This window comes from Lutjanus erythropterus, chromosome 2 (genome assembly GCF_056507025.1).
Source record: "Lutjanus erythropterus isolate fLutEry1 chromosome 2, fLutEry1.hap2, whole genome shotgun sequence".
Classification (NCBI taxonomy): domain Eukaryota; kingdom Metazoa; phylum Chordata; class Actinopteri; order Lutjaniformes; family Lutjanidae; genus Lutjanus; species Lutjanus erythropterus.
In genome coordinates, this window is record NC_139318.1 from 28477942 (window position 1) to 28501833 (window position 23892).

The window sequence follows — 23892 nt, forward strand, 5'->3', positions numbered from 1 at the left end:
TGATCATGACTAAAAGGCAAAAGATTACAAAGTTGGTTCCTAGAAAAAGTAAGTGGACAAGGCACAGAACTTATTTGGTGCAGTAAAGCCCTGCGTGCCTCCAGCAACACTGACTCTAAACATTGACAAAACATTCAATGCAGGATATGATACTTTTGTAGAATAAACCAGGCTCTGGTGGAAAGCAACTAAGTCTGTTTACTCAAGTATAATTAAAGGTAGATTCACATTTGTCCGAACTGTCTGTAAACACACTGGGATGTCAAATACCAACGTGTTGGGTTGCTGAAAAGTCCTAAGCACAGAGAGAAAATAAGGAAATACAGTCAGAGAGCAGAGTCTCTGAAGATACAGACACCACCACAGATTTGTTGTGGGTCATAAGTGATTACTTAAAGGGATTATGTAATATAAATTTATACATCGTCTTTTTAGGAAAATGTTGCAGATTATATCTTTTAGCACAAATTCAAAGTACTTGATCTTTACTTGAGTATTTCCATTTTATCCAACTTTATACTTGTACTCCATTACATCTCAGAGGCACTGCATTTGTCTGCCAAGCTTAAATTACTAGTTACTTTTCAGATTACAGTTTTCCATACCCCTCTAGTCCAGTGAAAACCAGAACATCTCATTCGCTGACTCTGAATGTGAATATTTTTCTCATAAACTGAAGTGTTGCTCTTTCATGGGTTTTTAAGTGAAATAAACTTTTAAAAATCCCTCTTGTATTAACTGCACCATCACAAAGTTAAACACAGAGATGCTTTTCTGAGCTTTTTAGAGACACAGGACAGTCATATATGATGATGATGCATTTAAACCACCCAACTGTACATAAAGCAGTTCAAATTAGCACAACCTTAAACAACAGCAGTAGAAATGCAGCATACACATTAATGTAGCAGTAATATTAAAAATTTCAGATATACTGACAAGGAGCATTTCACTGCAGAATGACAACTTTCACTTTTTATACTTAAAGTAAATTTTGCTAATAATACTTACTTTAACTTAGTAGTAATTAAGTTTTTTTTTACTTTGTTCTATTTTATTGGTTTGTTTAAAAGGGACAGTGCAAATGAATAAACATGACTGTAAATGCAACAGACCCAAGTGGCTATTTTTCATCTGTAGTCCCTGGACAAATGTGTCAAACTCACCCTAAAAAATGAATATAAGGTAAAATATTCATCATTTATCATTTATAAGCATGCAGAACGATGATATATTGAATATTAAAGTTAACAGAAACATAATTCAAGACATTCTTATACTACACTGTCAACATGTAACACAGAGGGTCAGAAAACAACACATGCAAAGCAAATAAATGTGGGATATTAATGTTAATAGAAACATTGACTAAAGACAACATTATGCTGCATTGTTAGACACTAAAAACACATCCACTTGTAATGGAGTATTTCCCCAGTGTGGTATTAGTACTTTTACTTAAGTAAAGGATCTGAATACTTCTGGAAATCTCTTTTAACTAAAAGCACCCACTCTCATCTATTAAAGCAGATAAAATACATGCATCCAGTTTAGTGCTTTTGTTTTCATTTTTCATATTTTTCACACATTAAATCAAACAGTCTCCAAAACATTTTATATTTTGTTGTCTAAGATCTTCATTTTAAGCTGTTCCACCACCTTTGTGCACAAGTTTATTTTAATCATTTCCAGCTGTGACTAACTCTTTCATTTCCATGACGCAGTGGATCGCAGGACAATAGTTGCCTGTCAGGACCGCACTCCACATATTTGTGTACTGATACCTTGAATATACTTAACTTTTCCTGTGTGAGCACCAGCACGCTACATACCAGATTTTACTAAGTGTTATGTGGACTGATGTTTGGCACACAATGAATAACTGTTGTCCTCCTCTTCCAACGTGGAAACAAAATGGGTGTTCCCTGAAGATTCTGAGAAAAGCTTCAATTGCCTGGAATCAGCAGCATAAATCCATCTGTTCTATGAGAGAGAACTTTATTCACCAGCAGAGCTTTATTCAGGGAACAGGCCTGGAGAGAACTGCTGAGTACGGCTGTCCTCCACTAAATATATAAATACATTTTGTTCCAGGGCACAATGTTTAAAATGTGACAATAAATTTTAGTCATAGCAGCTTGGCTCGAGGTGGTGGATTAGAAAGTCAGTTCAGTTGGTTCACCGCAGACTAAAATATATATATAACTATTGGCTGGACTGTCATGACAATAAGTAGAGGCATGGAGGATGAATCCTACTGACTTTGGTGATTCCCTGACTTTTCCTCCAGCACCACCATGAGGTCGACACTTGCAGGTAAAATGTCTCAACAGTTGACCCTTCCTAAGTCCCGCCCCTTTTTGCTCTGTGCTTCACTAACAGCTGAGCAAGTGTGGTACTCAGCAGAACCTCGGTCAACTTTTTCCTTGACTGTTCCTGTATTTAGATATGCTAAGTATCAGGCTCATCTATGTTAAAATGAAAACTCCACTTTGAAGATGGAGGACCTATAAAAGCCACAGTAATTCTCTCCAGTTTGTTAATTTCAGCAAAATTTGAGCTAAATGCTTAACTAGCTAGCAATTGATGATTGGCTAGCTAGTTATGTAGCATTTTGCTATGATCAACTATTAGTTATGACTAGCTAGTAAAGTACTGATGTAGATTAGCTCTCTAGTTAGCTAGCATTATGATAAAATTAGCTATCAGCTGTAACTAGCTGGCTAATAATTGACATATATTAGCTAGATAGTTATCTAGCGTGTTTTGCAAACATTAGATTACTTAAGATGTGACCATGATGTGTATACAGGTCATTGAGCAACATCTTTTAACCATCTTAAAATTCTGTTTTTTTTATAAACATAGACAAACCCTTTAATATATGAACAAGCACCAGCGATTTCAGTGAGCTAATGCTTGGTTTGTCTGTTCTGGGCTTTAGTAGAAACATGGCAGTCTAACATAGCAGACAGCATGGAAGAGGACCCATGCCCTCTGTAAGTGTAAGCTGCTCATTCTGAAGTCACAAAGTCAGAAACAATCTGTTGTTTTAGCTGATTATACACCAATGAAAGCGTTACATACATTAGTCTATATCCCATTTCTGTCATATTCTGCCAATAGATCACCGTAAATCTTACACAGTGGACCTTTTATATTGTACATGGACATTTCCATATCAAATAAAAATAGAATAAGTTTGTTAACAAATATAACAATTGCAAAATAGTATGCTAGCACTGTCATGGCAAGCCTGTTAGCATGCTGATATTAGCATTTACAGTAGTTTCTGTGCAGCCTTATGTAGACCATAAAGGCAACTAATCAAACTGAGTTTGTTTGTCAACCAAAAGCCTTAATTATGGCCTATTAGCTGACAAACAAAGTGAGAGAGACCAGCCCATCTGCTGTGCATGCGTGTTAGTAGTGCTAGTCTTGACTTGACTTTGGTCCAGTTCTTCGAAGGCGGTGTACTTTGCAGAGGCATGTGGAAGACAGAGGTGAAGAAGTTGACAACATCTTCACAGACTGGTCTCACAGCTGAGATAATCTCCAAAGCAACCTGAAAAAGAGCTGTTACCAGTCATGAAAAGTGTTCTTGTAACTGAAAATCTTGATGTGTCATTTGATGACACAGCCACGGTTGCACATTTGCACTTAAAAAACTCTGTCCAGAACTCCTGCTGAATTGATTTTCATGCAGGGAAATCAACACAGTGCAGTCTTTCACTCAACACTACACGCTCACTGCACTTCACTGCTGTGCGAAGAGGGCGTTGACGACTGGAGCAGATGCCTGAATGTACAGCTGTTGGTCTAATTTAAAACCCCTCTAATCAGAGATTGAATTATCCCGTGTCTATCCAAACCATGTAGAATATTTACAGGCACGTGACAGGAGGTTTTTCCATGTAGTAAACATTGCAGGCTAACTAAAAATACACAAATCTGTACAAAGGTCTAATACCACAGTATAAACAAGGTTTTATTTAGAATTTCCTTTCACATTGTTTATTTACTACAAACATTGTTGATACAAAACCTGTATTAGAGGTTAGACATGAGGACTGCAAAATGAGAAAATACATTTACAATTCAGTACAGGTCCATTATACTGTTAACTGAAGATGTATTTTTCTAAGCATGGAAGAACCAGACAGGTTAACTTCACAGTAACAAGGCCATCTGTCTGGGTTTCTGCCTCCAGACTCTTTCTTTTAAATAAATAGTGTATTTATTGTTAAACTCATTATGTTTTCTTAGATATGTCACATATCTTTATATTTGTCCCCGGGGAGACATATTAAAGATAATTTATCAGCATATTTCCATCAAAAACATGTTTGTTATATAGCACAAGTGTTTCAGTACACAAACAGCAGAGGGAATCCATCACTGTGCCCGTTCCTCAGCGCCTGACGAGGTGTTAGTGGGTCAAGGGTAATAAGGCACGGGGGCTGGAACTGCAGACTGGACTATAGGAGAATATGTGTCCTCCTCTAGCTGTCCTGTATGGTCTCTCTTGGACCCTTAATGAGGCGTTTGTGTCCCCTTTTTCCTGCCGGGCCACGGGGCTTAGCGAAGGCCTGTTTGTGGGCGTGCTGCTTGGGATGGACCTCGTCATACAGAAACTCCTCTGTCAGTTCGTCTCCATCATCAATCTCCAACTGCACACAGACGCAGAAATAAAAATAAGACTTCAATCCAGACATAAAATTGACATTTATTGACAACTTGAGTTTGCGTGAGGTTGGAACTGTATATAAACTATGTTGTAACCAGAATTTTAAAATTTTAAAAACCCTGAGGTCAAAAGTCCAAAATCCCGCAAAGTACACCTCTAACATTAGCTATCAGATGTAACTAGCTGGCTAACAGCTGATGTATTAGTGGTTGTGTCTAGAAAGAAATACAAGATTTGTGAGATTTGTGCTAGTCCATGTGCTACTTGGCTAGTTTTCGTTGCCTCAACAATGTGTCCTTGTTTTTGCCAGAAAGTCTTGGGTTCCTTCCTAGACACAACCTGGATTAGCTATCCAGCTACCTAGCCATTTATGTAAATTTGGCCTTTAGCTAGCATTTTGCTAACACTGACTATCAGATGTAACAAGCTAGGTAACAATTGATGTTGATCAATTTTTTAGTCTAGCATTTTGTTAACATCAGCTAACTTAAGATGTGAGTCTGTTGGTCCCAAAGCAATGTCTTTTAATCATCTACAAAATTTTCTTTTCAACATAAATGAGCCTAGCACACAGCATATCTAAGCACAGGAAACAGGAAAGGAGAAATTTGTCCCAGGTTCCATCGATGTGATATTTATTTTCCCAGGATGGCGAAGGCTTAACTCATTCTACTCTGCCTCTGATTGGCTTACTGGAATACTGTGTGAAACCGTCTCCACACTGCTGTTCTCATGGAGAAACACTCATTATCTTTTTTTTTTGGATTTTTGTTCATGTAAAAGTAGTCAAATGTAAACATACTGAGTCAAAAGACACAGAAATCAGCCTGTAAAACACCCACAATGAGAGAACACAACATGACGTCAGTGATCTCAGTTGTGGCTACAACCTTGTATGAAACTGTATTATATAATCCTCTATCCCTCTCCCTCCATCCATCCGGTACCTTTTTAGCAATTTCCAAATGGTAATCTTTCTCCACCTCCTCCAGTAGTCGACTCTTGCAGCTGGAATACAACATCCGCTCCTTAATGCTACAGCTGTATCCTGGCATGGAGTATATGAACACTGTAGAAAGGAAAAGAGAAGAAGATTTATATGTAAATATTTTGTGTTGATGAAAATCAGTCATTTATGGGTTGTTACTAGGTAATTAAAGGAATAAACAAGGAAACACAAAATTATGATTGATCTTTCCTGACTTATTATTAGATTGCATGTGAAATACTGGATAGTTTCTCCTCTTCAGGCCAATACAAATTCTTCAGATGAAACCACGAGAGAAGGAAAATCAAATTACAAGTAACTATAGCTTCATTTTAAGGGGTCTCTAGCCAAAACAGTTGTGAATCACTGATGTAGATGAGAAAGGATGCACTATTGCTCTCTCTCTCTCTCTCTCTCTCTCTCTCTCTCTCCCTCTCTCTCTCTCTCTCTCAGTATCTGCGGTCCAGATGTGCACCTCTTTGTGCGTGCTGTCAGAGAGCGTCGATCAGTGACATACCAACAGATTCCAGGTAGTCTCCTTCGTGGGAGTGTTTGTAAAGGAAGAAGTGGTATCTGGGAGTGTCTTTGGGAACTCTGCGGGGCAAATCACGAGTTTCTGTTGGATTGCAGTGAACCAGCTCGATCGTCTCCTTCTCTACATCCAACCTCTGAAACACAATAATAACTCATTGTTTACAGAGTGTTTAGTTATCAAAAATCAGAAGGTGGCAACACTCAATTTGAAGGGGTGTGCATAAGACTGTCATTACACTGTCATAACCATGTCATAACCTGTCATGAACATGAAGGAGAACATGAATGTTTATGGCTGGTGTCATTAAGTTTGGTCAATTATGTCATTTTTTAATGCAAAGTTGACATTGTTTGAGATGTCATTAATCAAGCCGGTAGTGTCTTTGTTATGACACATTGACATTAATCAAGAAAACATAACCTGTCAGTGTCTTTGTTATGACAACTTGACATTATCAAAGTGTTGGGGTGCCAGAAGCCAAATCCAGCAAGAAAACCATAATGTCAAGCTTTCATAACAAAGACTTTTTTTTTTATCTTGGTTAATGTCGAGTCTATACAACACACATTAAAAAATTAAAAAATGACATAACTGACTGAATGACAACAATCTTAAACATTCATAAAGACTCCTTCTAGTTCATGACAAGTATCATGATTAACAGACATGATTATGACAGTCTAATGACACCCCTTCAAATAAAGCGTTAACCAGGTGTTCCATATATCAACACATCTGCTCCAGACGATGGTTTGCAGTGGAACAGTACAGCAACCTCACTCTTAGACTCTCAACTCGTCAGGCTCACCAGCTGTATGTAGTTGATGCGTCTCTGGGCGAGCTGCTGCAGGGCTCTCTTTGCCGTCTCCTGCAGAGGGAAAGCGAGGCCCTGAAGTGTCTGGTGTTTACTCTCCACGCTGATCTCTGTCTTCACCTGCAGGGGGCAGCAAGCAAACACACAAATGTTAAAAAACATCTACAGGCAGATCCAAAAAGTGTTAATGGGGTAATGTGTTTCTATAGTAGTGTAAATATAGATATATTTTTTAATTAAAACCTATTAAAGAATACAAAAAATATATATTGTAACGTATCAACATACCTGTTTAACCCGGCCCTGAAAAAGCAAACACAACAAAAAGTTGGATTTCAAATATAGGAATTATATTAAAGGCACAAGCAGACCTCAGCACGTGCACTGATGACCACACTGCTGCGGGCATGTTGACCTCTCACCTCTGTGATTTTGATCCTCTGGAGCTCCTGTTCAGCTAATGTGAGCGGGGCCGGACCTGAGCAGGATGACACATGACGCTGGTAGCCCAGCAGACAGATGTCCTCCTAGTGTTGCAAGCAAAACAAGAGGCGCTTTACTCGAAGCACGGGACAGATGCCCCTAAAAAGCATGTCCTCACAGCAGAATAGACAATCTGTCAGAGTGAATTAAAATGAATTTTAAATATTTCTGACCTCAGCTGTGCCGAAGATCTCATACTTCACATGGCCACCGCCAAACTCTTTCTTCACTGTGGCACGAGTGGCAGCGTACAACATCTTCTGTTTCACCTGCAAACATCAGAGGAGGAAATACTTGTACTGTTATTATATATGTCGCTGTCAAAAAATGCTTTCAGATGTAATTAGGTATGGCACTCCTCCAATTTTAACCCTCATGACATCATTGACAACTGTGATGATGTCATCAGACTCTTCTCAAATTGCACTTGAGACTACAAATATTTGGAAGTCTGAGTTTTACAGCCTAAGGCAAACACAGGCATGGGGCCATCCACATCCCCTGTTCTCCATTTTTTTCAATCCTTGAACAAATAATAAGTCATAGAAATAAACTAACAGAGTAAATATTAATTAGTCTCAGGCTTTAGAAAAGAAACTGTCTGGTGGTACAGCAGCAGATACTCTTGTATCTCTAGTTACTAGTAGTTCCAGTAACTCAAGTTACTCTAGTTCTAGTCAACTTGACTACTGTCTTTCTGAATTATTTCTGCAGATGCACAAGAAGATCTTGGAAGTTAGTGGGAAGGACCTGAGACATGAATTAAGCATTCTGAGGCCATTTTAGCATGTGGATTTTTAGAAAGACATAACTAATTAGCAAAAAATAAAACAAACAAACAAATAAACTACCTTAACCATAACTTTATGAGGCTTTTTATGGAGTCCTTGGGTTTAGGGCCGAAGGCAATTGCCAACTTTTGTCTAATGCTAAGTTCCCCCCTGAACTCTTGGGAGCTGTGGATGTGGCAGTGTTTCAGTTAATTTTATCTAATTAAGATGTAAAAGATCACAGTGTGATTGGTTCTACACTCTAGGAGAAAAGGGGAGGAAATAACTGCTTTACATGAGAAACCAACCTTAACCCGTGTGAAAGTTCTTTGTTTGATCAGTGCATGTACGCCGTTGTCCTCCAGACATGGACTCTGTCGCTCTTCATACTACATTCACCCCTTACTGACTGTTTCTTATTTTAACCCAGCTCATGATCTTTTCCTAAACCTGACTGAGTACTTTTGGTGCCTAAACCGTTTCACATGGTAATACACAGGTGCAACTCCGTGTTCTCAGCAACAGACGTAGCTCACTGGGGGGTGTGGGGTTTTAAAAAAATGAGGGCAGTCACCAGGCAGACGGAGCCTCATGAAAGATGCTATTAAGTTGCGTTATGGGAAATGTAGGATCCAGCATTTTTGGAGCATGACCCATGCTAGGCCTAAGATAGCCTTCTGAGGTCAGGTTTCTTCTTATGTGATCATGGTTTTGGCCCTTGAACCCACTGAACTTTTCAGTGGGTAGCAGACATATTACTTGTCTTTTTTTGTGGACATTTTTGTGATTGGTGCTTTTTTGACTGTAATTATTATTATTAGCAGCCTATCAGTCTTTATTTAAAAAAGTACTATGCACTAAATAACATCTCAAAATGAGAAGAGATGATAAGACTGAAACAAAAAAAAAAGAGAATTCTGACTTTATTTTCAGAACGTTATTAAACGTGGCTTATTTTGGTCTTCTTAGTAGATCTAATGGAATTTCTACTGTAAGATACATATCCATCCTTTTATATTTACTCTTGTATGATATGTACCTATTTGGTTGATTGTTTGACACAACTGGTCGTACTGGTACTTCAGTAAGGTTTTGTTTACAATGAGAAGACTTCATTTACATGGTTTGTTTGGATCCATGGAGGTGCTCAGACTCGTGGCTTGTGTTGATATTCACTACGGTACTGATGCTGTTTGTCTGTATTCACTTTAACAGGTGAATGAAGTCAGTTCAAATCACTGAGAGAGAGCAGGATTTTTTGGTTCTTCCAAAAAATCAAGGGACAAGGGGCTATTTTTTCTCATCAAAATATATCTCCTTTGCACTATTTGTGATGTATACTGTACAGCTTACAAATATGTTTCTTGCATACAGTTTTTTTTTTTTTTTACTTTTGGTTGGTTATTTTTGCTTCTCATACACTCATTTTGTCACTTATTTACTCTATAGATTTATTTGTTCAGCTGTCATGTCTATTCTATGAGTACTTTGAGAGCAATGGAAAAACCAGAGTGAAATTCCTTGTATGTGAGCACATACTTGGCCGATTAAGCTGATTCTGAATCTGATCTCCCTTCTGCTATATGAAAATGTAATATTGAATTGGTGGAATACTCCTTTAACTTCCTTAAAGATGGGTATATTTGAGACTTTCACCGATGAACAACAATGTGCAATAATGTGATGTGACGTACTGGAGACTGGTCAGGAGACCATGATATGAAGATCCACTCGTAACCCAGTGCATTCTGGGAGTCAAGGCGGTACAGGATGTAGCAGGGCTCCTGGTCGTCCAGGAGAGGAAGCAGGAAGCGATCGTAGTCCTGGTCCCAGCTCTTTTCTGGCTCTCTGTGGGCCCCCAGCACCAGCTGCTCTGAAAATCAGACCAGTACTCATCACATACAGTACTGAAACCCCCGACAGTGTGCCCTTTACAGCACACATTCACACACACACACACACATTCACACACACACAGCTGGAGTCACATGATACAACAGTCTGCAGTCACTGACACTATTGATTTACAGCTAGGACAATTATTACAACTTTATGACAAGAAGCAGGTGTACAGTGTCAAGCATGGCAGGTGCAGAATTTGTGCCAAATTTATGCTTATTATACATGTTATAATGTGTTATTACATGGCTCTGTTAAACACTCAATTCTGATTGGACAATTGCAGCATTCTGTTATTTCTTTATAGCAGACTGTTACTATGTATAACAGACTGTTGCTATGAAGAACAGGCTGTTGCTATGAAGAACAGGCTGTTGCTATGGACACCATTCTGCTCACAGACTCTGGAGGAGCAATAAAATCATTTTTAAACCAACAAAATCATTTTAAAATCAATATTCTGTGTCAAATTATTGTTTTGTTTTGTTAAGTAACCATGTAAGTGGGTTAACATACATTCCTGCATCACCCTGTCTGGGTTATTTCACAATAATGACCTGCTATACATTATCCCTTGCTTCATTAATTATTGATTTGCTTAAAAATGCTACAATATAATAGTGCCTTTATGTATGTGTAGTCACATTACATTTTGTTTTTATGTTATTACATACTAGACAAATTAGTCCTGTCCATTTGTCTCTCGTACATGTATGTTCCTGTCAAGTCATATTGATTTTGTCTAATTTTAAACTACTTTTAAACAATTTCTGGTAGTAATTTATTTTTGACCTTATGCATGGTCTCTACTAAGTCTCTAAATCTTAAGTATAGTATTTATAAGTACAGTATTTAAAGGGACAGTTCACTCAAAAATTAAAGGTCAGTCATTTTCTACTCACCCTCATGCAGACTGAGGGTCAGGTTTAATTTTTTTTTAGTCGATAAAACACTGGAGTTTCACAGGAAAACAGCATTACAGAATGTTCCAGATAATTTATGTGACTGCTGACTAGTTTTCAGCTGCCGTTCACTTGCACACCTTCACACCACACACAATCATTTCAGATGGTGTGCACATGCACATTAATATGGCTCCAGGCTCAAGACCTAAAGTGAAGATTTAGGCTTAAAACATGGTGTACATGACGTTTTTCAAGTCAGCTGGGTGTGCTGGGGGCATTTTATGTTATGTTGTATATTTTGAAGTGGTAAAAAAAACTGGTAACAATTCACTTAAATTGTTTGTGAGATTCTGCAACATTTTTTTGTCTGTTAAATTCCAGCAGTCTTTTGTGGACTGAAAAACTTAACCTCACCTTAAATCGGCATGAGGGTGAGTGGATAATGATTGAAGTTTCATTTTTGGGTGAACTATCTCATTCGCCTCCATTTTTAAGATTCAATCATTGTTTTTCACATTATTTTTACTCCTGGTATTTCTTTTGCTTCAATTCTACTATATTTTTAACATTTTATTTCATTGTTGAAATTTTATTATTGCTTTTTTAGTTTGATTTATGTCTGTGTTGTTTGAAGGTAGAGTCAGTAGGAGCTGTTCCTAAATGCATCACGACCTTAAATACCGATGTTTTTAGGTGGTGAAACATCCCAAGCAAAGCAAAACAATGAGAAAAAATAAGGAAATACAGGCAGAGTCTCAGCAGATACAGAGACTATCATCCCACTGGGCCATAAGTCATGATTGAAACAGATTATATAACATATGTCTTTTCATGCAGATGTTGTTGATTACATATTTATACATTAATCTGTATGTCTGTATGAAAGGAGCTATAAATAAAGTTGAGTTGAATATAAACAACCATAGTATATTTTCATGTGGTGGTATGTAAACTCAAATACTGCCGACCAGTGGTGGAAAGTATATTTACTCAAGTACTGAATCTCAGTACAATTTTGACATACTTGTTCTTTGAATATTTCTGTTTTCCTATTTTTCAAAGGCAAATATTATACTTTTTACACCACTGCATTTATTTAATAACGTGATTTACTAGTTACTTTCCAGATTCAGATTAACAATACAAAATATAATTAATAAATTATGATGTATCAGTATGAATAAATATAAGACCCCTTGTTGAAATGCACAGACTACAGCTTTGTACATATGAATGCATCAATAATTAGACTTCAATAATACAATATACATTATTCTATTTAACTATATATTGATGCCAATACTTACTAGAACTTTTCTTGTTAGGCCAGAGATATATTCTCTTGTAACTACACGTTCGCATACGTGTCTACGAATCTCTATACATCATGGCTGCCTCACGTATCCTGCGTCCAGTTCTGAGGACATGCATGACCATCGCTCCAAATGGACACAGGATACGTGAGGCAGCCATGATGCATAGGGATGCATATGCAAACACACCGTGTAAAGCAAGTATATCTGCGGCCTTACTGAGTATTTCTACTCTGTACTACTTTTACTTTTAAATAAAAGATTTTCATATTTCTTCCACCTTCTACACAGTAAACCCTCACCTCTTTGTTTTTGATCAACTAGGGCTGAAACAATTATTTTTACAAAAAAATATATTTTTTTAAATTAATAGATTAATTGGTTGGTCTATGAAATATCATTTAATAGGGACAAATGCTCTTTGCAGTTTTCTAAAGCCTGAAGTGACATCTTCAAATATCTTTATTTGGCCCAACCATCAGTCCAGGTCCATGGCAAACCACTAACACGGTGTCAGTGCTCAAAACTTCATGTGTAAACTCACTAAAGTCAAACTGAAAACCTCAACTGAGAGTCCATGATGTCTGACTGTTTGCTCTCCACATTTGCTTCCTGTGCGGTGGTGAAAATAGGCAAAGACCCGCCTCTGGTTTAAAAATATTACCAGATTAATTTCTGAGCTGACGCAACCTACCAATCAGACCCCTAATGAAGGAGCTTGACTGACTGAAATCTACGAAACACACAGAGACCTGAAGTCCGATGTCCATGTGGGGTGCAGGGGGATTTCCGGACCGTCTCTTGGGGGTAAGATGCTATTCTGAGGCACAACACATTCCAGCTCTGCGCACACACATACTTTCCATTAGCCATTCTCTCTCAGTCTTTATAGGCCTGTGACAGTGTTAAACTGTGTGTAAATAACTCACTTCAGGTGTTGTTTATAGTCTGTTTTCTTAAAGTTTAAAGCAAAGTAATAAATAAAGAGACAAGTGTTCTCATTGGACAGATTGGTGAAAGGAAACCGCCAAGCCAGGGTGATGAAATTTGTCTGTAATGATCTTGTTTCTCTTTTGACATTGGGACGAGCACGAGTGTCACTGGGCAGCAGCGAGCGACCATGTCAAGTCACATGTGGCTCAAAATAGCTGTGTGACACCCAGGCAGATCACTGTGCTTTAGTGAAGGGGGTAAAACAGAGCTGACACCCCTCTGTCTCGCCTGTGTTGACATCAATCCTCAAATATAAGACCAGATATTTAATGCGATAGCCTCAGTCTGCAAAGATAGCCCCCAAAATGTCCCAGAATGCATCTGTCATGAATCAGATTACAGACGGTCAGATACCCAAACAAGAGATAAACACCTCATGAACAGATCAGTCCTCCTAGAAACCTATTGCCTCACTGACCGTTCTTCACAGACAGCTCAGCTGACACATGGAACATCTGTTCTCACACGGCTGATGCACAGAGCAATCCTCTTTTCCTAGAAGTTAGACAAAGTCTGCAGCAGCAGTGGTTGACCAACTTCTGTTTTTGTTCATGACCCATGATATGAAGTCACAGACACTTGTGACGCCTCGACACAATTCTTACTCACATGACCTCATGCGCCTCTGAACATCCTTTTCTCTGCAAAAACAGATCTTTGGAAAATCTAGACGGTCATTTAGCAACACTAACAGCTCCTCTGAAGGTATTTCCATAATCTTTAAAGACTCCTAAAACCATCTGGACGAATAATGTTCTGTTTGTGTCACAATAATTAAGATTTTCAACCTGTTTCTCAAGTTGTTTCGTAATCCAAATAAAGATAGCAGCCAGAAATAACAAATATTCTCATTTTTATTATATTTCTTATCTAGTTCAGAGGCGACAAAACTTTTTCTTTTGGAGAGCCAAAACTGAAACTTAATGATGGGCCAGGGGCCAAAAGCAAACACCCACTGTATTGTACTAACATGCAAAACAGTACTAGGATCACAAGTTGCCTTAATTGACTGACTTCTGCTCAGATTATAAACAATAATCAATAATAAGAGATCTGGCACATTTTAAGAGCATTTTTACCTCACAAACTGATTATTGTGGTTTATGCTATAATTGTTTTTTAAAAGTAGTACAATAATTTACATTTCTCTATACCAATGTCAAATTGTATTAACTGAAAAATACAGTTGCAGTTGAGAAATACAGTAGGTTAAATATTTTATATTGTGCAGGAAACAAAATATAAATTGGTTACATATTATATACATGTTTAGAGGAGTCTTTTAGAACACTTGTATTCATTACTCAGTGACTTCAATATTAAAACTTATTTTAATGTGAGTAAGTTTTAGATGGTGAAGTAAAACTTGTTCTTGCTTCACAAGAAAAAAAATTAAAAGGTGAAAGGCTTAAAAAGAGACATAATTCTGCATATAGTAATCATCTCATTACCACTTAGGTTGATCTCATGAGCCCTTGTGAGGGTCCCAACCCTCAGGCTGGAAACCACTGGTCTATAGTTCAAGGACAAAGAGTTTCCTGCTCATGAAAAAGGGACAACAGGACTGGTTTGAAAGGTTTTTGAGCCACTCAAAGCCATTACAGCCAGTAGTCAAGTAAAAAAACAAACAAACAATGACTGTCCATTTTATGTTTAATGGAAGTCCACAGTAATGGCTGGCAGTTCAAAAGAATCTGAGGTACTCTGATTATCAGTGACCCGGTGCAGCAGTCAGTCCCTGTAGCCGTGTTTTCAGTACAAATTATAAAGCAGAGGTTTCCAACGTGGAGGCCAGGTAACCTCAAACGATTAGAGGGATTAGAACGGAAAACTGTATTTCCCTTAGACCAAACAATCTTTATTTTTAAAATGTTTTTGTCGTGAACAGTGGATACTTTCACCTTTCTTCAGACCTCTAAAAATCTCTCAAAGGAATCATCCTGGGAAGAGAAAACGTCTCTTTGGTTGAGCTGTTCTCAACTCAAAGCCCATCATGTGTGATTAGTGGCCACAAGCAGACCCTGTTTCATTTTAAAAGACAGCTCACCCCATGATAAAAAAAAAAACATATATTTTTCCTCTGGTCTGTAGTGTTATTTATCCAGTAACCAGTGTTTTGGTGTGAGTTTTGTGTGGCAACTATCATCCTCGCATACAGGACTTGTTTTTCCAGATGATGATTTGTTGAGTGTCGATTTGGAAAGTGACGTGTTCTGATCAGTTGCCAACAGATTGTGTAAGATGTTTTTGCTCACATTGATCACACGCTATAAATAAAATGAACAAATATTAAATACTTTAAATTACGCCGTCATACACAAATAATATCATGATTTATATCTGAAGAGACGTTTCCACTGCAGGAACCTTAGGGACCTATGGGGGACTTTGTGACAAGTATCTAAATCAAGTTCTGAGGACATAATTTTGCCCCACAAAAAGTCCCTGCTCGGGGGACAGTACTTTCCCAGTACTAGTCCCATTAACAACGTTTCAAGGAACTATGAGGTTGGCTTTTGTTGCCCATTTCCACTGCAGTCTAAAGACCCAGAAAGTCCAATTAAAAAAAGCAACAGTTGTCTTTTATGTTATTTTTATGCGTGACTATACAGAAATGTTTTTTTTTTCTTTTCAGGGGGACAAAATAATATCCCTGTGGTAGAAACATACTGAATTCCTCAAAAGGTTCCTAGTCCCTGGGTAAAGCTGCTGCAGTGGAAACGTGATATTCGGGAGTGGGTCTTGGAGCGCAGAACACATTTCTGCTTGAGCGAGTATTTGCAGAATTGCAGAAAAATTTCAGCCACCGATTTTAAAACTCCTTGTTTTTTGTTCATTGTCCTTTAACATCAACGTGGAGTTAAATGAGAAAGCATACAACAGATCGACAAACAATGAAGTCCAGACCTTACTAAGCATTTATGTTGAGGACAAAATCCAGGGGGAATTGCGTGCTACCGTCACATCAGCATAGTTGCACGCAAAAATGACAAATGAGAAAACAGTTGAAACACAGACAACATGCTTAAGGAACCATTTAGTTTCTTGAAAAGTAGTTCCTGAGACTAAAAATTCCAGGTATATCGAGTGGAAACGTGGCTTTACATTTAATCCCACTAAGGGCCAACTCATCCCCATCTCACTGACTGCTCCACCGCACACTGTCCTGGGCCACTCACCATCTTGGATGCGCACCTTGATGAGGCGCACTGCTCCACCTCTTGCCCTGGCCAGGAACTCCCTGAGCTCTGGCGTCACCACTAATGCGAGGAACATGGCGGGTCAGCAGTCTCTTCCTCCCGCCAGGCGCTGTAGCAGGGGTGTTGAGAGGCAAAGGAGAAGCTGAGGACAGGACTGGCTCTCCACAACACCAGGCCCAAATATTCAGTCCAGTCAAGAGACACTAAAGTCCAACCGAAGACGCCTGTTGTAAACACGTCCTTTACTTCAGATGGTATGAGTACAAGTACTGTTCTCTAACTGCTGAAGAACCGAGGATCGCTGAGTGTGTCTGGACTCTTTGAGAGAGTGTGACGGTGTGAGAAGGGACATCGCTCAAGTAACTAGGACAGTATCATGTGCACGCATGAGGGAACCTGATCACCTCTCTCCCAAATTTAGCTCCCACTGGCTGAGTGTCCAGCTCTGGGCACTGGCCTGTGAAACCCCCCACCGCACAGACGCCGGGGCCTACAGTGGAGAGAGGAAGACACTGTGACCTGAAAACCTAATAACCAACTTCTGAGCCAAGAACCAGCAGACGTATTGTCGCAGGCAAGCGTGTGGACAGATTGTAATTGTGACACACTGCGACAATCACTGATTTTAAATACTTTTGTGTGATTCAACTTTGAACTTTAAGAAACATGTAAAAAAAAAAAGGTTCAATCCAGCAGCCAAGACCTTTATGAATGCTATAGTATTTTCCCATATGTATTAAATGTTGGGGCCAAGCTGGTGAAACAGTCATAAGACCTCAAGTCCTTATAAAAAACGAACCCTAGAAATCTGGACAAAAAGATGTGTGTTTTCATCACTGCAGAGAACTGTAGAGATAAATGTCAGACAGGACTCTTTGCACTCTCAGGACTTCTGTATGCCGTCTGTGCTTAATGCCCAGACAGAAACTGGAACCGTCCGAGACGCTAACGCTGCCACCAATCAGAGGAAACCAGTCTGATGATGTAAGCTCTATCAGCACTCCATCAAAATTAACTTATACTTTATAAGTTAAAAGCTGCTGAGTTTTAATGGACCTCTAATTCAATTTCACGGCTTATTTTTACTTAATAAACACACATTTGTAATGTGCTGTTGTGTGTAGGCAGCGTGGTACTGCAGGACTTGTGTTCTACTGAACATAACTTTGAATTCTGTTAGTGTCATTTCTTAGGTTTGATCTGCCGAGGGACTACACATGTAAATTATTTTAAAGCTGTAAATTGTACACGGTCACTTTTCAATAAAATTAACTAAAGCAGATGATTCATCTCATTTAAAAAACGAGCCAAATTAGATCAGAAGGAGCATGTTGCTCTGGAAAGATTGCAAAACTGATTGAACATCTCATCTTACTCCGCACATGACAACAGGTTGTGTAAGATGTTTTTGATGTCATGAATCACCTGACTGTGCTGACAACGTTTTCACAATCACTGGTCCACAAATTTAAAACTGATATCTGCTGTTTCCAATAATTTTTGCTGTATTTCTTTTGTGGTAATTTATTTGCTATAATTCTGCACATTTTGTTTTAATTCTGAAACACAAATATTTATATATTTGTATAAGTGATTGTCTTTTGTTTGCATTTTAAGTCTTGTGTGATTTTTTTTTTATAGAAGTCATTACATAGCAGGTTTTTAAGACCACTGAGGGTAATTTAAGACCTATTACACATTTCATACAGGTAAAAAAAAAAAGTACATGCAGTTTGCATTAGGGTTTATGATGGTTCAGTGCTGACTTTCATTTTGTTGTTGTTGCTGTGTTAGCAATAATTTTCCCCTCAAAACACACTTAAAAGCAAGATTTAAGTTACATCTAACTTGAAAAAAGTAACAAAATGTTAATTTTTAAAATCATAACTGTCATAAAAACCAGATTATTGGATTTTACTCTTTCAGGGCCTGCAGGAACCCTAATTACAGGTTTGTACCTCACCCTCTCGTTATTTTATATTTCCTACATGTGTCTTTTTGGTATTTGTATATGAAATAAATTCAACTAAACATTAAACTGGAAAATGTTACACTGACAACTAAAACTCAGCATAAACAATTCAAAACTAATTAGACATGAATACACTATAAACTATCTAAACATTTAAACAGGCTATTGTAAGTTTATTAATAACCTAATATAATTTCTATTTCAAAAAGTTCAATAAAAATGTGAATCATATAGCAGAGATGTTATATAAGTTCACTTTATGCCAATTCATCAGACTTTACAATCTGATACCAAAGGTGCATTAGGACAAAAATAAAAACACATTTCAGTAGGTTTGGATGGATTCATTCTTGAAAAAATAAAAAAAAAACTCTGCTTGAATCAGATAATATTTGATGTCTTAACAACAACACAACACGATAATAAAGTTGACAAAACAAACATCTTTACAAACAAATGGTTTAATGTTAAATAGAAATATAAAAAAACACAATAGACAAATTATTCTATTTCTGCAAACTACTTATTTACAATTTGATTTGAAGAGGCAGCTCTTCTCCTCAGAAATGTACACAAAGCTGCTGTGCTGCCCCCTGCTGGTCACTTTGACTTTGGCCTTCAACAGAAGCCTTCTTCACTTGATCAGTCATCGATGGTGGGAAGCCAGAAAGCCTGAAATATGGAAAAAACATCCAAAAACGTTCATTTTTAATTGTTTAATTTGTTAAATCCTCACTATAACAACATCACATGAACACATTAGTACTAAAACCCCCTAAAATCAACTGTTATATCACCAAAAGCAGCTTCAGACGTAATCATTGAGGAATCTACTTCAGTAATGCTTTTCGTCCACTCTGCCGCCCGCACTCACCATGTTGGAGCAGGCACTTGCAAACGTCATGAACTTGGGGTTGAACTGCAGACAGGTGATTGGTCCCGTGTGCTTCCCGTCTAATAACGCCACCTTCATGCCGCTCTCTGCATTCCACACGTGGATCTTTCCGTCCTCAGAGCCTGAAATATTCAAACAAACAAACAAAAACAAATGTTGGATGAAAACACAACTTACACAGTTAGTAAGTCCTTTATTTAAGAATGATCTTTGTGAGACAATTTACAGACCACTTACACTAATTTAATGGTTAGCTTCCAAAGAACAAGGGAGAGCCGCTGATCAGGGACAGACTAATTCAATGGCACATTCACACCCACTGAGCCCAAGAATGTGTCGGTAGAGCCGGAATATGTATCTATTATTCTCTGATGTGGTGAAATAATAATTTATTACGACCAAACCAGAGCTGATGACAGTTGGAAAAGTGGAAAGAATGACAAAGACAGTTTTGTTCAGTTTTATTTAGTTTTTCTGTCAAGCTTGAAGGTGGTGTGTTTTACGGTGAGAGAAACTTGAATTCAGAAGGTGTGCAGTTGTATTTTTTCTGAGTGTCTTTTGTTTAATTATAGGACATCGCAAACATTCACGGTGAACTTAACGTAGTAAAACTGCAGCTCTCACACATATCCCAGCTGAGCACACATACAACAGTGCATGACTATATTGCCATTCTGTGGTTGCTTCAGTATAATTCTACATCCACTAACTTGGGACTTGTTATGCTTGTGATCAAGTCAAAATGTTGGTATTGTTCATAAGGTGATATAATCTATTTCCAAAACTAAAAGACAACAACAAGCAATCTTAACTTACCAATCATAACAAACTGAGAGTCCGGAGTGAATGACGCCTCCAGCGTTACACCTTTACTGTTGTTGTAGCCCTGTGGGAATGAAATGAACAACAGCATCCATGAGCAATTTTTTTCCCTTTTCAAATTAATGACGAAACACTTTGTTGGAAAGTTTAGAGATCCTTAGAATAATATAAAAGAAAACTCAAAAAAGCAATCGTTTTAATTTGTCGAATTTGTGACTGAACAGGTGTGAGGGTTTTCCAAATGTTGTTTTCTTTGCAAATAATCATAAATGCTCCCACGCATTCTGCTGATGATGATTTGTCTCTTACCCCAAAGGAATGTAGCACAGCACCCTTAAAAGCATCCAAGATGCGAAGAGCTCCACCGTTAGTGGAAAGAAGAATGAGTTTTCCATCATTGCTGAACTTGAGTCCCGTCCACTCACATGTTCGGTCATACTGCAGCTTGAAGGTTGCAAAAGGACCCTGTCAATGAGAAGGATCATCAGAAATTCTAATATTAAATAAACATAAAACAATTTTTAAAAGAAAATTAATTTAAAAATTAGACAAATGAACATCACGGACTGCCTTTCACACACAAACATGTCTAACCTTGTCAAACGACCGCAGATCATAAAGTTTAACCATCTCTGAATTTATTCCAGCAGCAAAAATGAGGCCCTCTGGATCAAAGGAGCACACTGGCTTCCCCTGCAGGTGCATCAGACCCTAAAATTTACATATGACACGAGAAGGTCAGTATCGGTTTCATAGCGCATTACAAATTTACATTTTTGTGCAACGACAATTGATGCTCACCTGGCAGTTCGGTGACCGCAAATCCCACAATCTGATCGTTTTATCTAATGAGCCCGAAATAAATGTGTCGTCCACAGGAGACATGGAGAGAGACGTCACTCTGGTCAGATGCAAAAAAGGAGGAAAAAATGAGAACAGAAACCTTCAACTCCACAAATCAAGGTCCAGACAGAATATCATTAAATCCAGTCCTCACCTTTTGTTGTGCCCAGGAAAGTAGCGGATGTATTTGTTATCATGAAGGGACAGGTACCGGATAGTATCTTCGAAAATAATAACAACCATTATCACGTGAAACGTGACCAGAAACAGCAAGGAATAAGTTAACATCCAAACATGAAGGTGATGTCTGGCAGGTCTGACGAGTTGACTCAACCGTGGGCAAGGCAGTCACTTGTACAGTTAGCTCCTGTATGGGGCAGAATCACAGACCCTCAAACTGTACAAACAACTACCTCAGTCCAAAGTGAGCAGCGTGTCCCCCCCGATCCAGCAGCAGTCCACAGGGGTATCAACAACTGGCTAACATCTCAACAGCCCAACCAGTAAAGCATATCATAATGGTGATGTAAGAGATCTGTCAGCAAAATGTCTTCTACTCTGACTTTACAATGAAGAAATTCAACTCTAGCTGAGTGAAATGCACAACAAATATCTCTATCATATTGGCCCTTTATTTCCATTATTAAATAATTATCCCCATTATTAATAATGACCACACATATCTTATTATTATTACACATATTTAGTAAAAAATATTTGATTAATTGAGGAATCTAAATTAAAAACATACTTCGGCAATGTTACCAAAAACAAACTACAAAAGAGTATTTGAGCATCAACATACCATCGATTTTGTTGGAACTGTAGACCACAGTGTTTGCAGCATGTGTGTACCTGATCAGATCCACTCCATACTTCTTACTGTAGAGAGTCCTCTTGGGTCTGCCGCACAAAAAAAGAGTGCAAATAAGGATTTGAATTAATAAAAGATCAAAATCGATTGCCAATTGTTTTGAGAACTGATCGTTTCAATCATATTTCAAGCAAAAATGTCAACCATTTGCTGGTTACAGTTTCTTAAATGTAAGGATTTGCTGTTTCTGTTTGTCTTTTATGAGAGTAAATGAAGAATCTTTGGGATTTGGACTGTTGGTTGGACAAAAGATGCAATTTTAAGACGTCACTGTGGGCTCTTATAAATTGTGACGAGCAGTTTTACCAATTTTTGATGTGTTAAAAGACTAAACAATTCATCTGGCAAATGACTGTCAGATTAATGTATAATGAAAGGAATCATTAGTAGTAAACCTAATTTTAAGACACTGTTTTATGCTCTGACATTTTATAATGAACAGTTGTTTTGTCCCGTAAATCAGACAAGTACTGAAAGGTTACTGTAGGACTGCAGCTAACAGTCATGTTTATTATTAGTTACTTTTAATGCTGCAAACGATTACTTTCATCATCAATGAATCTGTTCATTATTTTCTTGATAAATCGATTGAAAAGTCAGCAAATAGTGAAAAATATTGCTCAGTCTTTTCCAAAGTCCAAGATGAGTCAAATGACCTCAAAAGTCTTGGTTATCCACAACTCAAAGATATTCAGTTTAATGTCAGAGAGGAGAAAAGAAAGCAGAAAATATTCACATTTGAGAAACTGAAATGAGAGAATGCGGACCTTGTTTTCCAAAAAGTATTATTAAAGTAGTTAGTGATTAATTTAATAATTAATTAATTTACATGCATAAACATAATTAATTACATGATGAATCAATGACCAAAATATCAAAGTAATTGATGATTCCTTTTCAGTGGATCACCTACTCGTAAATATATATTGATTAGTTGATGTAGACAATTTCATTATTAGCAAGTTCGCAGTTATCGTCTTCCACCAATATATGGTTTTAGATCAAACATACCCACTTCTAACTGTAAGATGGACACCTCGCATATTTTTTTTTTACATACGCACAACTTTGGACACAAGAAACTGACGGTATTAATGTTGCAGGTGTGTTCAAACATGTAGCACATATAGACCTTGTAATAAATGTATTATCGCAATGCAGCAGGCCTCGCTAGCTAGCATAGCAAGAAGCTAACGTCAAAAACAATAGAGTAAAAAGGATAAAACCACTCTTACTTTCCCTCTTGGCAGTCGTACAAGACTAGCGAATCGTCGTCGCTGCTGGAAATAATTGTTTCGCCGTTTGAACTGAAGTCGAAACAATTAATTTTGTCTGAGTTTTCTCGAAACACCTTAGCAACTCTGAAGCTCCGCAGCACATTGTCCGTCAGCTTCATGATGGCCTCTGTCTGTCTGAGGGGAAGCACGCCCTCGTTTTACTCTAAATCGGCTTACAGATGTCCCTTTATGATTATATGGATCTATATATATGAATTATAATGGTGCTAACTGTTCTTTTTTAAGAAGTATAGTTCAAAAACGGCGACGAAAGCCCGCCTGTGATACTTCTGATTCACGGTAGTGAGGAGAGAGGGAAAAGCACCGCCTTCGCCACGTCGGTGACGCGCATATTCATCATCTGGAACGCGCATCGTTCGAAAACCATGGTCGATAACCCCAGACCCGCGAAACATCTCGCGAGAGTTATGGTTTTAACCCAAATCATGGTCTTTCCTGACCCTAACCAAGAGTTTTCGGTTCATCAAGATTTTAAACATCAAGTTGTCACATTATGAAACATAAGTATTATGTACAAGGTGCACAATGACCAAAAAAACTACAAATGTCGCGAGAGTTTCGCAAATCAAAGGGTCCCTACTAGAATGTCGTTTTAGAGGAG

At 38.0% G+C, this 23892-nt stretch overlaps 2 protein-coding genes across 3 annotated transcripts; both read right to left on the reverse strand.

Moving 5' to 3' along the window:
- Window positions 1-3964: 3964 nt before the first annotated feature.
- twf2 (twinfilin actin binding protein 2) lies at window positions 3965-16940 on the reverse strand. Of its 2 annotated transcripts, none has more exons than XM_084736174.1 (9): window positions 16567-16940; window positions 9972-10145; window positions 7681-7776; window positions 7447-7551; window positions 7313-7327; window positions 7019-7144; window positions 6193-6343; window positions 5635-5756; window positions 3965-4670 (listed from the first exon to the last, which is right to left on the reverse strand). In XM_084736174.1, exons 1-9 carry the CDS (start codon window positions 16567-16569, stop codon window positions 4503-4505), a joined length of 960 nt encoding a protein of 319 aa, XP_084592300.1. In that variant the 5' UTR covers window positions 16570-16940; the 3' UTR covers window positions 3965-4502. The 2 variants fall into 2 exon arrangements, with proteins under 2 accessions (XP_084592300.1, XP_084592293.1); XM_084736167.1 differs by having other exon boundaries at window positions 9972-10150.
- A 2064-nt stretch (window positions 16941-19004) lies between these two features.
- On the reverse strand, window positions 19005-23603 carry wdr82 (WD repeat domain 82). Its single transcript, XM_084736188.1, has 9 exons — window positions 23229-23603; window positions 21925-22022; window positions 21274-21340; window positions 21078-21177; window positions 20871-20987; window positions 20586-20741; window positions 20271-20340; window positions 19434-19576; window positions 19005-19231 (listed from the first exon to the last, which is right to left on the reverse strand). Exons 1-9 carry the CDS (start codon window positions 23387-23389, stop codon window positions 19202-19204), a joined length of 942 nt encoding a protein of 313 aa, XP_084592314.1. The 5' UTR covers window positions 23390-23603; the 3' UTR covers window positions 19005-19201.
- Window positions 23604-23892: the final 289 nt, after the last annotated feature.

Excerpts from the sequence above, each read along its gene's own strand:
- twf2 (XM_084736167.1), bottom strand. The coding sequence starts at position 16,663 with ATGTTCCTCGCATTAGTGGTGACGCCAGAGCTCAGGGAGTTCCTGGCC. Across the intron at positions 7,552-7,680 it reads AGATCTTCGGCACAGCTGAG|GAGGACATCTGTCTGCTGGG; the intron begins GTCAGAAATATT and ends TTGCAACACTAG. Across the intron at positions 6,344-7,018 it reads GCATCAACTACATACAGCTG|AGGTTGGATGTAGAGAAGGA; the intron begins GTGAGCCTGACG and ends ATTGTGTTTCAG.
- wdr82 (XM_084736188.1), bottom strand. The coding sequence starts at position 23,389 with ATGAAGCTGACGGACAATGTGCTGCGGAGCTTCAGAGTTGCTAAGGTG. Across the intron at positions 22,023-23,228 it reads TACGACTGCCAAGAGGGAAA|ACCCAAGAGGACTCTCTACA; the intron begins GTAAGAGTGGTT and ends TTTGTGCGGCAG. Across the intron at positions 20,341-20,585 it reads CTGTGCTACATTCCTTTGGG|GGCTACAACAACAGTAAAGG; the intron begins GTAAGAGACAAA and ends TCATTCCCACAG.